The sequence below is a fragment of the Sinohyriopsis cumingii genome, chromosome 7 (assembly GCF_028554795.1).
Source record: "Sinohyriopsis cumingii isolate HCF-2022 chromosome 7, ASM2855479v2, whole genome shotgun sequence".
Lineage (NCBI taxonomy): Eukaryota > Metazoa > Mollusca > Bivalvia > Unionida > Unionidae > Sinohyriopsis > Sinohyriopsis cumingii.
The window spans coordinates 53,365,047-53,379,924 of NC_142967.1; the positions used below are offsets into that span (position 1 = coordinate 53,365,047).

At 34.6% G+C, this 14,878-nt stretch overlaps 1 protein-coding gene across 1 annotated transcript; it reads left to right on the top strand.

Annotated features, from left to right (window-relative positions):
* Window positions 1-586: 586 nt before the first annotated feature.
* LOC149795262 (uncharacterized) lies at window positions 587-10,712 on the top strand. The gene is made up of 3 exons (XM_089964993.1): window positions 587-714; window positions 3,436-3,520; window positions 6,142-10,712. Exons 1-3 carry the CDS (start codon window positions 694-696, stop codon window positions 6,960-6,962), a joined length of 927 nt encoding a protein of 308 aa, XP_089821119.1. The 5' UTR covers window positions 587-693; the 3' UTR covers window positions 6,963-10,712.
* Window positions 10,713-14,878: the final 4,166 nt, after the last annotated feature.

Sequence of the window (14,878 nt, forward strand, 5' to 3'; positions counted from 1 at the left end):
CTCTGCCAACATCCACACTTTGTATTATATGTTTAGAGTGGTCTAAAGCGCTCTCTGTTACGGATCACTGCCATCTCACCTCTGTCTGCGTGGGTTCGAGTCTAGGATTCGACCAATGTGGGTATGTGAGAAAGCTTGCCAGTAGCTTCTCGTGGGTCGGTGGTTTTCCAGGGTTCTTCCTCCACCATTAATACTGGCCGCCATGCATAGCCTATCGTGTGCTGCAAAATTGCGTTAAACCCAACAACAACAACATAGGCAACTCTATATATTTGTGAAAGATCCGTTTACTAGTTGACAACTGAGAAAATGCATGTAATCTCTATGAAAACATGTATATTGTTTCTCAAGAAATTCCTTTCAGATGAAAAAGAAGAGTTTGGGGTAGAATAAATAATCTTGTCATGAAATATTATCGACTGGCTAAAGTTTATGAAAGAAGAAACGTTTAAATCAGGAAGGTGTTTGGGCACGGTGTTATAATAAGCACATCGAGCCACTCCAAATGTTCGATTCGCAGTCGGAACGTTGGAGAGCTATTCATCCGGATTTGAAATCTGTTTAGTACTGTTGTCCAAGATTTAAACGGATCTTGTTTCATTCCGCTGGACTTCAGGTGTAAACTTGGACATTCCTTGCATCGAAGATAAACCTACACAATGAAGTAACATACTATAGAAGGATTTGCTAAAAATGGATTCACCACTAAATCTGGTAAAGTAACCGAGATAGGACATTACAATAAGTGTCCCTAAAATTTCGTTAAAAAGAAGGTACAGGTGATTTCGACCCAAAACAAATTTGGACAGTTCGGTCGGAATGTTTCGGCCTACATAGAATAAAATTTTAGTGTTTCTGATTTTCATTTGTAAAAAATAGTATATATTTGTAAAATTATAACTGCAGAATGTTTGTGAAAGGATGTTCTCATATTTGTGTATGTTGAAGGCATGTACTGGGGATTGTATTAAAATGTTCCTCTTACATGGCGAGGACGCCAACGGTTCCGCCATATTGCTCTTTGTTATAATACAAACCTAACTTATTTTCACTGGATGTTTTTACTGTTTTTGTCAGTGGACACTTTTGCAATTTCATTAAAACGAAAGGTTGCAGAATATCTTATAAGATTCATTTTGAAATATCAGCATGATTTCTGTTGTAATTTTTACCGAGACTCTAGGTCCAACTGATTTTATTGGAGCCTGGATTATAATCGCATGATAGGGTGCTCCAGAAAATCACATCTTTCAACCAATGGTAAGACTAATATCAAAAAGATGTTATGGCATTTTCAGCAAGAGAACCTACTAAATGGAACTGTAAAGAAATAATTTCAAACCATTTTAATCATGTTTCTACACAAGTTCTGTACATTTAAGAGAGGGGTGAAATGGGAAGGTATAATACAAAATTTGATTTTTAAATTGTTGGAATTTAAATCAGTGTTGTGGTGTTATATTCCTCACACTATTGGTCAGAATTGATGCCTTCAGGAATCACTAAAATCAGTTTGGCTTAGCTTTTTTTTGACCGCTCCAGTGGACTAGTGGTTAGAGCGTACCCTTGGATGCAGGAGCTCGTGGGTTTGATCCCCGGCTGAATCATACCAAAGACTTACAAAAATGGTACTAACAGCTACCTCACTTGGCGCTCAGCATTAAGAGGTTCGTGTTATGACTGGTTGGTCTGGTGTCAGGATAATGTGACTGGGTGGGATATCATGCTACATGTCTGCAGCATGATGCCCCAGTGCTAGACATCACTATACACTGCCATACTGTAGACATCGTAGCTATATGACTGAAAAATTGTTAAAGCTACGTTAAAAAATCCAAATCACACACACACACACTTAGCTTTTCTTAAAATTACAACAAAATTTATGTAAATATCACAAAATGTGTGATCAATTTTTAATATTATTTTTCTCTGTGTTCTAATTAAACTTGTTTCATAGTCCCTTAAAAAACAGTAGAAACAAATACAATATCCAGTGAAAAATGAATTAGGATCAGATCAAGACATGCCTATGCAAAAGGTATTAAAATAAAACTTTCACCATTGTGTTTGTCTTAAGCAGACCTTTCCAATGTGCATAATATTTGTAATCTTTATATATTAAAAAACATGACTGTCTTTGGTATCGCAGAACAAAACAGAAGAGATTGGTTATTGGTACTATATGGTTGAGGCTATGAAGTAATCTTACAATGGAGCAAATGAAACTGCAAACTGAAATATAAAATGAGTAAAAAATCTTCTACCTGAACCGAGTTACAGACCTGTCAACGCTCATGATTTTACCATATTAAGTCAGTGACCCATAAAATATGAACTTTTGGAATAACAGTAAATGTTACAGAAATGCAGTTGTCATAAATTTCTGATAATGGCTTGTCCCAGCTTGATTTGGATGTGGTTTCATATTGGATTCATTGGGCTTTTTGTAAGAAAAACAGACTAACTTTACAGGAGTACCTCAGACACTTTAAATTGCACATATTCTTTCATGCAAAATGTCTGCTTGATCAAGTTGATGCCTATAGAATTTTCTAAAAATGGTGTCCAGCAAAGGATATACACATATGTTCAAAATGAAAGGGATAGTAAACTTAAGTTTAAATAATAGCTAGCACCAAAGGAATAGAAAGGTTTATTAGGGGTAGGGGTAAAGCAGGAAGGGCAGCAATTATGTTTGTTGGATGTATGTTGACTTGAGTGTCTTATGGTGAGAGTAATGATTGATATCGCCATGTGAAATGTAATGACCAAAAAGGCCACAAGGATTGTATCAGGTTAAAAGATAGCTTGAAACAATTGAGCTTCATTGAGTTGGGAACTGTAGTTTGTCAGACCAGGGCTGATCAAATCCCATAACCTGACATTCCTAACTAAATTTTCAAAAGTCAGGCAAGTAGAATTTTCCAAATTGCTAGTCTGGAACAAGTGCTTTTTGCTTTTATTAAAAAGTCGGGCCAGGCAAGTCCATATTTATAAACACTTGATTTGAAAATAGTTCTTTTATTTGGTCAGCCTTTTTATTAAAAAGAGTTGTGATTTGGATTTTTAACGTAGCTTTAACAATGTTTCAGTCATATTGATACGATGTATACAGTGTGGCAGTTTAAAGTGAAACAGATGTCTAGCACTGTGGCATCATGCCGCAGACATGTAACATGATGTCCCACCCAGTCCCATTATCCTGACACCAGGCCGACCAGTCTTAACACTAACCTCTTAATGCTGAATGCCAAGCGAGACAGATGTTAGTACCTTTTTTATAAGTCTTTGATATGACTCGGCCAGGGATCGAACCCATGACCTCCTGCATTTGAGGCAGACACTCTAACCACTAGGCCACCAGAGTGGTGTTTAAAACAGAACAACTTTGTTATACTTTGACAAATAAAACATTCATGTTTCTATCTACAGGCCCACCAGCAGGCCAGAACAGCAGAAATGATGATGAAATCAGGCAAGATCGACGAGGCAGTAGCCTGTCACATAAGAGCTGCAGGTACAGAAAAGTACAACATGTTTAAATATGTTGAAGTGCTTTATAATGAGCTTTGTTTTCAATAAGAACATTTTAGTTGTCATATGTTTTATGTTTCATTTTTTGAAAACATTCCACTTATTCAGATTTCCTATATATTTCTGATATTCAGATATATCTTGCAATTTGTTATCCAGGTGTGTTTTTTTTTATGGCAAGGGGTGATAGTCATTTACTTGTTACAACATACTTATTCAGTGACACAAAAACACAAGAGCTGCTGTTTTGTCATGCCTGCAAAAGAAAGTTAGAGCTGGGTTTTTAAGTTGCATAAGTGCCAAAAGTTTACACTTTTATTTTTCACACTTTATGAGCTAAAAAGTATTTTGTGCTGCCCTGGAGAAGTTTACAGATCAGACTCGGCAATGTACAGAACAAAATAGGCATACTGTTGTAAGATTAATTCAGCTTATATCAGGACAACTTTTAATTGAAGAGCTCTTCTGTGGAATTAAAGAACTCCAAACATCTTTTGAATAGTTTTTATATCCCCACCTTTTGGTGGAGTGTATTATGTACTGACCATGACAGTCCACTGTGAAAATCTGTCTTACATTTCCTTTCTTGCATGATAACTTCAGTTATTCATCCTGTTTAGTTAATATACTTTGTGAACAGCATGTACTTGTTGTAAGAACAAATGGTTTAGGTGTATAAAGGTCAGATTTCATGTTCACTGTCTGAAACAGGAAAAACTGTTTCAGCATAATAACATGTTTTTAGATCCCATACTGGTACAAAATGTTTTGTATATCTTGTACTTGGAGCAAGGAGAATCTATATATATATTTTGTTGTCATAAAGTCAAAGATCAAAATTCACATCTACAGTTACCAAAGTTTGTGGAAGGCTTGCACTTAAGGTATGGAAGAGTTCTGTTGATATGTGGTCAAAAGGTCAAAGATGATGGCCTTTGTGGCTCAAATAAAAATGGGATTTGCAGAAAAACCTTTGTAGTAGGGTAAATTCCTTGAACAAATTTGGCAGACAGCTAACACATAAGGTAATAAAGAAACCGATGCATTCTGTGGTGTAGAAGTCAAAGGTCACAGTCATGCTAAGTCTAATAAGACTAAATGGCATCTGCACAATAACTTTAGTTCAAAGCTGTGTCCTTGACCAAAACTACTTGTCATTGGGATCCATTTTTCAATAATCTTTTGAATCAGCTATTTGCTACTAGTGCCTACACAATGAACTATTAACACAAGATGGGCATATAATGTGGCATTCATAGTATTGTTTTTATATAAAATTCTATTAGAACACTATCTATATGGATTAATAGAGTTGTTAATTTAGGGATATTATCAATCTGATTAAAATCAGATCTTCTATTTGAAGATCTGTCAGCAGCCACTTAGAAGTCATGTTCTGGTGACCTTTGAATTAGCCAATGGAAGTACATCTTTCAAAAGTCTGAAAGTGAATCAAATTGTTGGACACACATTGATGCTTTTCAGCCATACTGCTCAGTCTTTAAAATGCAAGAAGTAAGACTTCATCTGATTGGCTGATAAAATTAGTGATTATGGTAATAACATAGGTCACCAGAACTTAACCCCTAAGAGGTTGTTGTCAGATCTTCGCATATGACAGTGGAGGTCTGATTTTAATCAGATTGGGGATATTATTCATCTTATATAGAAAAAGTCATATATATCATATTCTGTAATACTGAATCTGGAAATATATTGGTTCTAAACATAGATGGGTTCCAATAAAACATATTATGAGCCATTTAATATCTCCCTCGAACTGAGAAACCCATCATTTTTTTACATGTGTATGAATTAAGCCGATGTTGATCGGTGACATTCATGATAACCGATTTAATCGAAAGATGGAAATGGGGATGAGATGCTGTTACCATTGTAAAAATAAGAAACCAACACCATGTTCTCACATTATCTTTAGCCCATATTTGCCCTTTAAATTATTTCAACACCCCCAGCTAATCACCAGTATTTACTCAAGTCATATTTTTATCTAACGTAAGCTTTTTCTTCTCATATTCAATTAACAAAAGGAGAGCGGCTGCCTCTCTTCATTCCCTCGCGAATGAGTTTCTGTATAATCTGCAAATGTTGTTATTAGATTAGGCACTAATCAGATTTGTCAAAAGTATCACATCATTACTTTTGGAGCACTCCTGAAAAAGAACGGAATTACAGGTGACTTCATTGACTGAAAGGGTGGCTCCTCTTAATTCTAAACTGAATAAACCTAACATCTTGATTATTTCAAAGAGTGATTTGTCAGATACCTTTTTTAACAAATCAGTTCCTTCCAAACCTTAGCTAAATTGGAAGAACAGTGAAATTTATGATAAACATCGGCATTGGGGGTTTAAGACATTTGTATCACATTTCTAAAGGTGATGGTATCAGTGGTTCCAATGTTACAGGTCTGTAATAAAGTTAATATTACAGTTTTTACAAGTAAGATGTATTAGGAATAAAGTGTGACATGGTTTGCATGTGAGACACCACATTCCATAGCACTCGATTTTAAATTTAGGACAGAACAACAAGAGATAGGAACTGTTTCATTGTATTATATTTGTCTGCTTTATTTTCCAGAGAACATTCTGTTTGCGATGCAGACAACCAACTCTACACATGCTTTGGAATCATTGAAACTTCAACATCAGTATCATCTGAAACAAACAGATCTCCTTTATGACCGCCAGCGACGTATAGAAATTCTTCAAATTCAGAGAACGAAAACAGCTCAAAGAAATCAGGCAGTACAAACTGACATTCAGGGACCAGTCATATCATTGAAACTAGAAAGTAATCAACAAACCATTCCAGTGAACACTTCACAGCTAGGACCATCATTTCCTTCAAGTGTCAAGAAAGGAGACAATGGACCATTAAATATTTCCGGTCAGAGCATTCCTAGTGGGTCTTCAGATAGCGATTTTGTCAAAGATTTTGATGATGACTCTGTCTATAGGACAATCAGTGGAACAGATTCTCTTCTGGGTTATCTAATTCGTCGAAGACAAAATCCTGATGGTCAAGACTTGAACTCATTCCACTCTGGTGTACCAGTTGAGAGGGTACATTTCTCAAGACAACTGCCAAACCAGTCAAAGGATGAAGAAGAAATAATGGGAAGTCTGATCAAACATAATGAAGATTTGAAAAAACATGTGCAGCACCTTTTGAAAGAAGTTGACGAACTAAGAAAAGATAAACAGATTCTTACAGAAAAATTGAAACAATTGGAAAGTTCGAAACAGTACAACTCGGAAGCACTGTTTGCTGACCTATCAGATGGTCCTTTGATGCTACCATCTCTAGATTTACCCCCTCTTGAGATTCCCCAGTTTGATTTTGAGAAGTTTAACGAAGCCTCATATTCAACACAGAATAATGATCCTTTCCAGTTATAGAATTAACAGTTTTATTTTAGTCCTATTCCTGCTTTTATTTCAGGAGTCTATAGCTGATTTGTCAGCAGGTTTTGGCATAGTACAACTTGCTTGAACTGGCAAATTGTGATTGATGTGTAGAAGACCAGATTTAAGCTTGTCCAATGCAGGCACATTTATGACCTCCTTGACTTAAAATTGCTTGCTAGTGACTTTGCTGAAAAGGTTTATTTTACATTACCGATTTGTGTTCAAGTTTGTGACAGCAGGGATGAGAAAATTCTGTATCCTGATATCTGGTACCAGTTGCATTTTTGGTTTTAATTAGTGAAATGTTTCAGTATATATCCATCTTTGTCATTGTGGAGAAAGTCAAACAATTACGGATTTATGACAAATTCAAAGTTTTTATGTAAAATATTGTCAGGTTTATAGTAGATCAATTGGTTTGACAATTGTATTAAGTTAGTAAATGTCAGTTATCACCAGGCCTATCTACTACAGTGTTTACAAGTTATCACCAGGCATATCTGCGAAGGCGACAGTGGTTATGCATGTAAATGGCTAAGTTTATTTTACCGCCTGTAAATATTTATGCAAATTGTTATACATACAACTGAACGTGCAAATGTCTGTCCATGGTGCAGGAATTACATCTTCCGATTAAGTTCTGTATTTTCACAGCTCTGCGTACAATTACTGTTTTGTAGGATTTTCTTCTAATTCTTTCTTAATGTATTATTCTCACATCGAATGTGGCATCACAAGGAAGAAGTTGATGTTGACAATAAATGTTTGTTGCGCTCATTACATAATATTGCATATCAGGTTGATTTACTGATAATGTTATATAAAAAAATTTATATTGGATATTTGTACCTTTGAAAAACATGTTCCTTAACAAAACCTTGGATCATCAACATTTGAATTGAAAGAAACAACCTTTCTTGTTTGTAAGTGACTGCATATTTCTTTAACATTGAAGATCATACAAAGCATGTTACACACATTTCCAGGAATGTTACACACATTTCCAGGAAGTATTAAGACATTAGGTTTGGAGTCTGTTTGCATGCACATATTAAGAAACAACTCCATGCTACATTATTTTTTGGCATCATGTACATATATAAGTAGCAGGTGGAAATAATATTATGACGATCCTAGATATGATTTACTGAAGATACATTCAACAAAGACACATCTTATACACTGAATCCTGTCATGGCAAGAGGTAAAAGAATTAAGCAGTTGAAATTATTGCAAGTTGTGATGTACAGTGTGCAGATTGTAATAAGTATCAGCTATGTTTATATGGTACTAACAGCTGCCTCGGTAGGCGCTCAGCATTAAGAAGTTAGTGTTAGGACTGGTTGGCCTGGTGTCAGGATAATGTGACTGGGTGGGACATCATGCTACATGTCTCCGACATGATGCCCCAGTGCTAGTTATAACAATAAACTGCCACACTGCAGACATCGTAGCAATATGACTGAAAAATTATTAAAGCTGCATTAAGAATCCAAATCACACACACACACACACACAGCTATGTTTTTTAAGTCAAATTGTAAATGATGGATGGAAGGTTGAGCTTTCAGTCATTTTGATTTAATGGGATCATTTCATTTATTTTAAATCCGTGTTATTTATTGTAAACCATGTAAATGTTTAGAAATTTTGGTAAACATTGCTCCTTTACAGTCTAACATGACCAGCACTCAGAAGAACACCTGCAAATCTATTCATAACTGTATAAAGATACTGTCCACATTGATGCAAAGTGCTGACATTCTACTGTGTATTTATCAACCTCACCTGGCAGTTAAGATGACCGAGCTCATTTGACTCTGCATAGAAACTGGTATCACTCAGCTGATGTAAAAATACATAGCTTATTCTAAAAAGGGATAAACATCATTCATTGGCGATTGCTAATAATGCCACATGATAAACGTGTTGAAGCTAAGGAAGATATTGAGTGTGCTGACCAAGAAGAAGACCTTTCTTGGCATTGCTTAGACTAACTTAGCATGCCATATATACTCAGTTAAAAGTCAAATCAGGCTGCAAACAATAACGAGCTGATCTGCCATAGTACAGTGTGCCTGCAGATCAGGATCTGTGTTGTTTGTTCTATGGATTACTCCGAATAGACTGCACAGACCCAGATCTGCTGTAGCATTATGTGACAGCAGATCTGGGTCTGTGTAGTTTGCACTTGAAATAAACTTATAAGTGAAGTATATACGGTAGAGATCTAATATGAAGTTGCTTTGACAGGATTAGTTTATAATGTTATGCAATCACATTGTTGAGATGCAGAACTATGTTTTAGTGGTATTGATTTTTTTATCTTCAAAATTAGCTTTTAAATGTTTTATGCAAGCTGTAGAAATCAATCTGATATTTCTGCAAATTGACATATTTTAGTTGGGCCAGTAAAATTAAACTAGTCAAACATGTCTACAGCAGCCACTCATGAGAAAAGGCCAAAGTGGTCTTTTTAGACGGGTGATCTCTGAGGACAGGTTCAGTTCTCAAACTTTGTTCATGCAAATGCATGTACTAGGCATTAGCATTATCAGTAGTAGTAGTAGTATCATTATTTTGCATGTATTATTTTAGCATTAGTTATAAGTATTCTATCCAAATGTATTTAGTGTAGCTATTTAGCAAAAGGATAAATAAAAAAAAATGGAAAGTTCCACACAAGGTTATTGTATCCTCTAATCGCTCATGTACATTACATCATCACTGATTCTCCTATCATTGTAACATGTGTTAAAGTTTTGATAAATTTTTAGCTGTGTCTGTAATTCTTAGACAAACATCACCTATGATTGTTATACACAGGGCTGGCATTTTGTTGGGCCAGCTGGTGTAATTAAGCATCAAAACAGGTGTTCACACTTTAAACAATTGTTGGATTATGCAGTTGCTCAAACTCAATGAGACGCTAAAAACAGTCCACATTTATGAGACCCTTTTGATGATTAAGTAATAAAAAGAATCATCGTACAGCTATGGATCCGCATAATGTACCTTTATATATACCCTACCATGCTCATCAAACACAAGATGCATGCTCAGAGCGGTTGCAGATGACCATAAGGACAGGTTTGACTATTTGAATATTAGATGAAAAAAAGTAACCTACTGTACTTAAAATTAGCAACTGTATATAATTTCACTGTTACTTGATTCCATGAATAAATGGTAAATCCTGAGGGGAAATTGTATTTTTTCAAAGTCACTGGTCTAAGACAAATGGATCAAAAAAAAAATTTGCTCAGCACTTAGAAGTCAGGTACATAGCTAATAGCACATCACCACATCTTGATTTGGAGACATGTTCTTTAGAATACTTTTTCCTTTGCATTTTTATTGAATTTAATGTTTTTGAGAATTTACCTTGTTTTGTTACAGCTCAGCATTAATGTACAGGTGTTATGATTAACTTCAGGAAGCAGGTCATTGTATTTCATTGGGCAAATCTGTATGTTTTGAAATATGGATGTGAAGATCAGGGTTGGCTTATTTTGTATGTTTGTGAAGAACAAGTTTTTTGTCCACATTCCATCTTCACAAGGGATGGCAGTCAAGTTGTATAAATGATTGTGTTACAAAATAACAGCAGTTTTAAATTTAATGTATTGATTTTTATATATATAATTGTTGAATTTACTTCATTTGGCTACTGCATGATATAATACTGTAGTATTTGTGAATACAAATATTTCAGTTGCAATTAAAGATCTTTAAAACAAATCTAATTCATCCTTTCATCCCCACTACAGTTAAATGACATTGCAGTGTGTATCATTTTTGAGGTGACAACTGAGTTTTGACCAGCTCATCAGATGCATAAAGATTTTTATCAGCAATGCCAGATTTTAATAATTTTATCAGATTTGTGTGTTGGCAGGCATTAAGTTCAGTACAAAGTTTAATCACTGCCATCTCACCTCTGTCTGCGTGGGATCGAGTCTCGGATTCAGCCAATGTAGGTATGTGAGAAAGCATGCCAGTAGGGTCTCGTGGGTCGGTGGTTCTTTCCTGGGTTTTCCTGGGTTCTTCCTCCACCATTAATACTGGCCGCCATGTATAGCCTATCATGTGCTGAAAAAGGGCATTAAACCCCACAATAACAACAACAACTAAGTTTAATGGTCCATATATGCATTACTTTGTCAATAATATTCATGGTGTTTAATTTTTATTTTTTTAAACAATAAATGGTTGTGCTCATTTTCTTTTAATATAGATGAAATCGAAGCCCAGGTAAATACATGTATTATAAAATTTACTTTGTGGGGTAACAGTTTACCAATATTTGTGGATTTCTTGGTTTCTTCAAAATACAAATTTAGAGATTCAGTAAATAGCGATCCATCTGAAGAAACCAATACAATCTTAGCATCTTAGAATGTCTTGAATAGTTATGAGGTCTATTATGAAATTTTCCTTGTTCTAGATCCACTTTATAAATATAAAGTTATTGAAAAGCAAAATTATTTTTTTCTTCTTTATACTTTTTAGATTTTTTTCCTGAAAAGGATTTATGCCTATCAAAGTCTATTTGCTGGACTAACACTATCCTTGCTTCCATTTTGACTGAGGCAGGCACAGCATATTTTGAATCTTTTATTTCAGACTCTGTTGATGGAGTTAGCAATATATATCAGTTTGCCTGTCTGTCTCAATAAACGATGGTTTCTGCCTAAAAACAAGCTTTTTCTTATCTTTATGTGCCCACTGAAGCAGATCATATGCTGTTACGGTGAGTATATGACCATCCATCCATCTGTGTATGCTCACCTGTATGTATGTCAGTGTGTTTTTAATTTCTTTTTATGACTTTAGTTTGATGTCTACCTTTGTCAAACTTTACAGATGGCTTGTCAGCTAACATGGGTATGTGAGAAAGTTTGCCAGTAGCTTCTCATGGGTGGGTGGTTCTTCCCAGGATTTTCCAGGGTTCTACCAGTTATACTGGCTGCCATGTATATCCTATCTTTTGCTAAAAAATGGTGTTAAACCCTACAACACCACCAGATGGCTTGTACTTAATACAAGAAAGATGTCTGTTGGATTTGGGGTTCTTAGATCAAAGGGTAAGGTCCTGATATTGAAACTGGAGAAATTGTTTCTCCATAGATAATTTGAGTTCTACACAACACATCTTCATTAAACTTAATATATTGCTAACTTTGAGGCAAGGAAAACTGATATTGAAGTCAGTATGTAAAAAAATCGAGGTCACTGATTGGAAATCGATAGTCTCTGCACAGCAGCTCAAATTCCACAAACATACTTCATCTACTTGGTATGTTGCACATGCTTAAAGGAAGAAAAACACCAGTTCATTTTGGACCTAGTAGGTCAAAGGTCAAGGTTACAGTGATTATAAAAAATTTAAAAAAATGGGTTTCTCACAATAACTTTTGTTCTTACAACAACCAAATGACCAAAATAGTATAAAGCTTGTCATAGAGGCAAGAAAAATGGTTTTTTTTGTGGTTCAAAAGGTAACTGAATATTGAAATTTTATGGTTTTCACTAAATGTTTGAACTTTGCATTGCCAGAAAAGAATTACCAGTAACTTTTAAATTATCTAAATAAGGAATCCATTAAATACACAATACTAAACATTACCTGGTATGCAGGCATATAATGTACCATTTACAATATTCTTGTTTCATTACTCAGTATACATTTAATTGATGGGTTTCTTTTGGTAAGGGCATTACTGCAATGAGTTACAGGTTAAAAAGACAATGGGCAATGCTATTTCAGATCAAAAAGACAATGGGCAATGCTATTTCAGATTAAAAAGACAATGGGCAATGCTATTTCAGATCAAAAAGACAATGGACAATGCTATTTCAGATGAAAATGACAATGGGCAATGTTATTTCAGGGGAAAGACATAATGAGCAATGCTGTTTCAGATAAAATTCCCACTTCATTTTATGTAGAAATAGCTGGATCAAGTCAAATTTCAAGGAATGCTGCCCTTGTGTTGGGTTCATTATGATATGAAAGTCATAAGGACATGGGTCAAAATTAAGATTTTGATTGATATGATCTTTCATATGATAAATCAATTAAACAATTTCTGCTTTGTCATAAAATAAGTAACAGAAAGAAACAAAAGGAACACGTATTTTAAAACTTATCAAATAATTTAATTATCAAAGTTAAAAAATAAAAATGTGAGAGGAACTTACAGTATTATGAAGTGAATCTAAAATAATCCTGAAAAGTTATATTTTTAAAAGTCCAAAATAATGAGAAGTTCCATACAATGATTAATCTTCAGAAACAGAAATGCATTTGGCCTCCCCGAAAATCATGATGTCAAAATGGTGTTGTCCAGAACAATTCACAACAGTTCCAGAATAATATTTATAGACCAAATTTTCACTGAACAGTGTAAATAAATGTTTTTCCTCACAAATAATATCTAAGTACAACATAAAACACGTCTGCAGACTTGATGTTGCAACATAACACAAGAAATAAGAATGATTTCAAAAACAGGAATGAATATTAATTGCTCAGTTCTCATTATGTACACCTATTTCAATTATATTTCTCAACATACCCCCACGTGACGGCTACTACCCATTCTAATATTTTGATAAATATAGGGAAGCAATAGCATTCTAACCACATTGTGACCACATTGTTCTGTAGATATTTCACAGAGCTTGCATATTTGCTGCGACAAAATTTTGTCGATTTTATCTTTATTTGTGGGGAATCCATTAACAGATTTTTCTCTGTGTTTTCTGTTTATGCATACGAAGTAAAATTTGAAATTGCAAGATTCATAATAAATATGATATATATGATGCTAGTTATTTATTTATTTCTGCATTTACAGTTATGACTGTTGGGAATGAGAACAATATATCACTTCTAACTCCTGGTTTTTAAAAATTTGAATTCACATTCAGCTAAACTTGTGATATCTTGATTTTTAATGATGTTTTTCTTTTTTGGCATTTTGGGAGTTTCCAAGTTCTTGTAGTGAGTTGCAATCTTAATTGTCAAATCATGGTCATGTGGGAAACTTGTCATTTTCTTTAATGACAAATAATTAATCTGCCATCAATCAGTTCTCATCAAATAACCTGGCGACTGGTAGAGTTAGATCTTAAGGTCAGAGGTCAGGGTTATTATATGACAATGTTTGGATGTTTATTGCCATTTTATAAGTTTTCTCAAACAGTTACCCAGCTAACATCTTAAATTGATTTTTAGATAAGTGAAGTCTACTGTTATATCTCTACCTGCCTACCTGTAATCAACTACAAGCCTACCAATCTACCTATCCATCTAACTGATCTGAACTTTGAAGGCATTCTCACCCTCTCTTTCATTTAGATAGAAATATAATAGATATGACACTAAATGTCAGCTGCCGTTTCTATTGTCAATAAGTGCTGTGATGCCATGGCATTTCCGACTCCAGAGATCAAAGGAGGATATCATTATAGGACAGTGGTATTGTGCTTGCTTAGCAACTTGACACTCAGACACTATAGGACTACACAGTACAACTGTACATGTATAAGGTTCATAGTTATGTACAAAATACCTTATTATAATGTGACTTCACAGATAAAGTGATCCACTTTTAATTGCACCCATAATGAGAGAACATTGGAAAGTATTAGTAGATCAGAAGTTATACCGTTTGTACTACTTCAAATCAACTGTGTTTATCGGCATCATAGTCAATGCTTTTTGCTCAGGTTAATAGCTTAAGTATTTGATATTACAAAAATTGTAAGAATGATGGGTTGTGAAATGGTGAAGCATTTAACTTGAATTTTTAAAAAGTTTTGATCTAAATCACCCAAAAATGTATAGATTGGTGTATCTTTTTGTGTTATTCTTAGTTGAACACCCATCCCAAAGTGAG

What these genes read in the sequence shown, in the direction of transcription:
- LOC149795262 (XM_089964993.1), top strand. Translation starts at nt 694, where the DNA reads ATGGATTCACCACTAAATCTG. An exon ending in TGGATTCACCACTAAATCTG is followed by an intron (nt 715 to 3,435) that starts GTAAAGTAACCG and finishes TTCTATCTACAG; the next exon opens with GCCCACCAGCAGGCCAGAAC. An exon ending in CTGTCACATAAGAGCTGCAG is followed by an intron (nt 3,521 to 6,141) that starts GTACAGAAAAGT and finishes TTTATTTTCCAG; the next exon opens with AGAACATTCTGTTTGCGATG.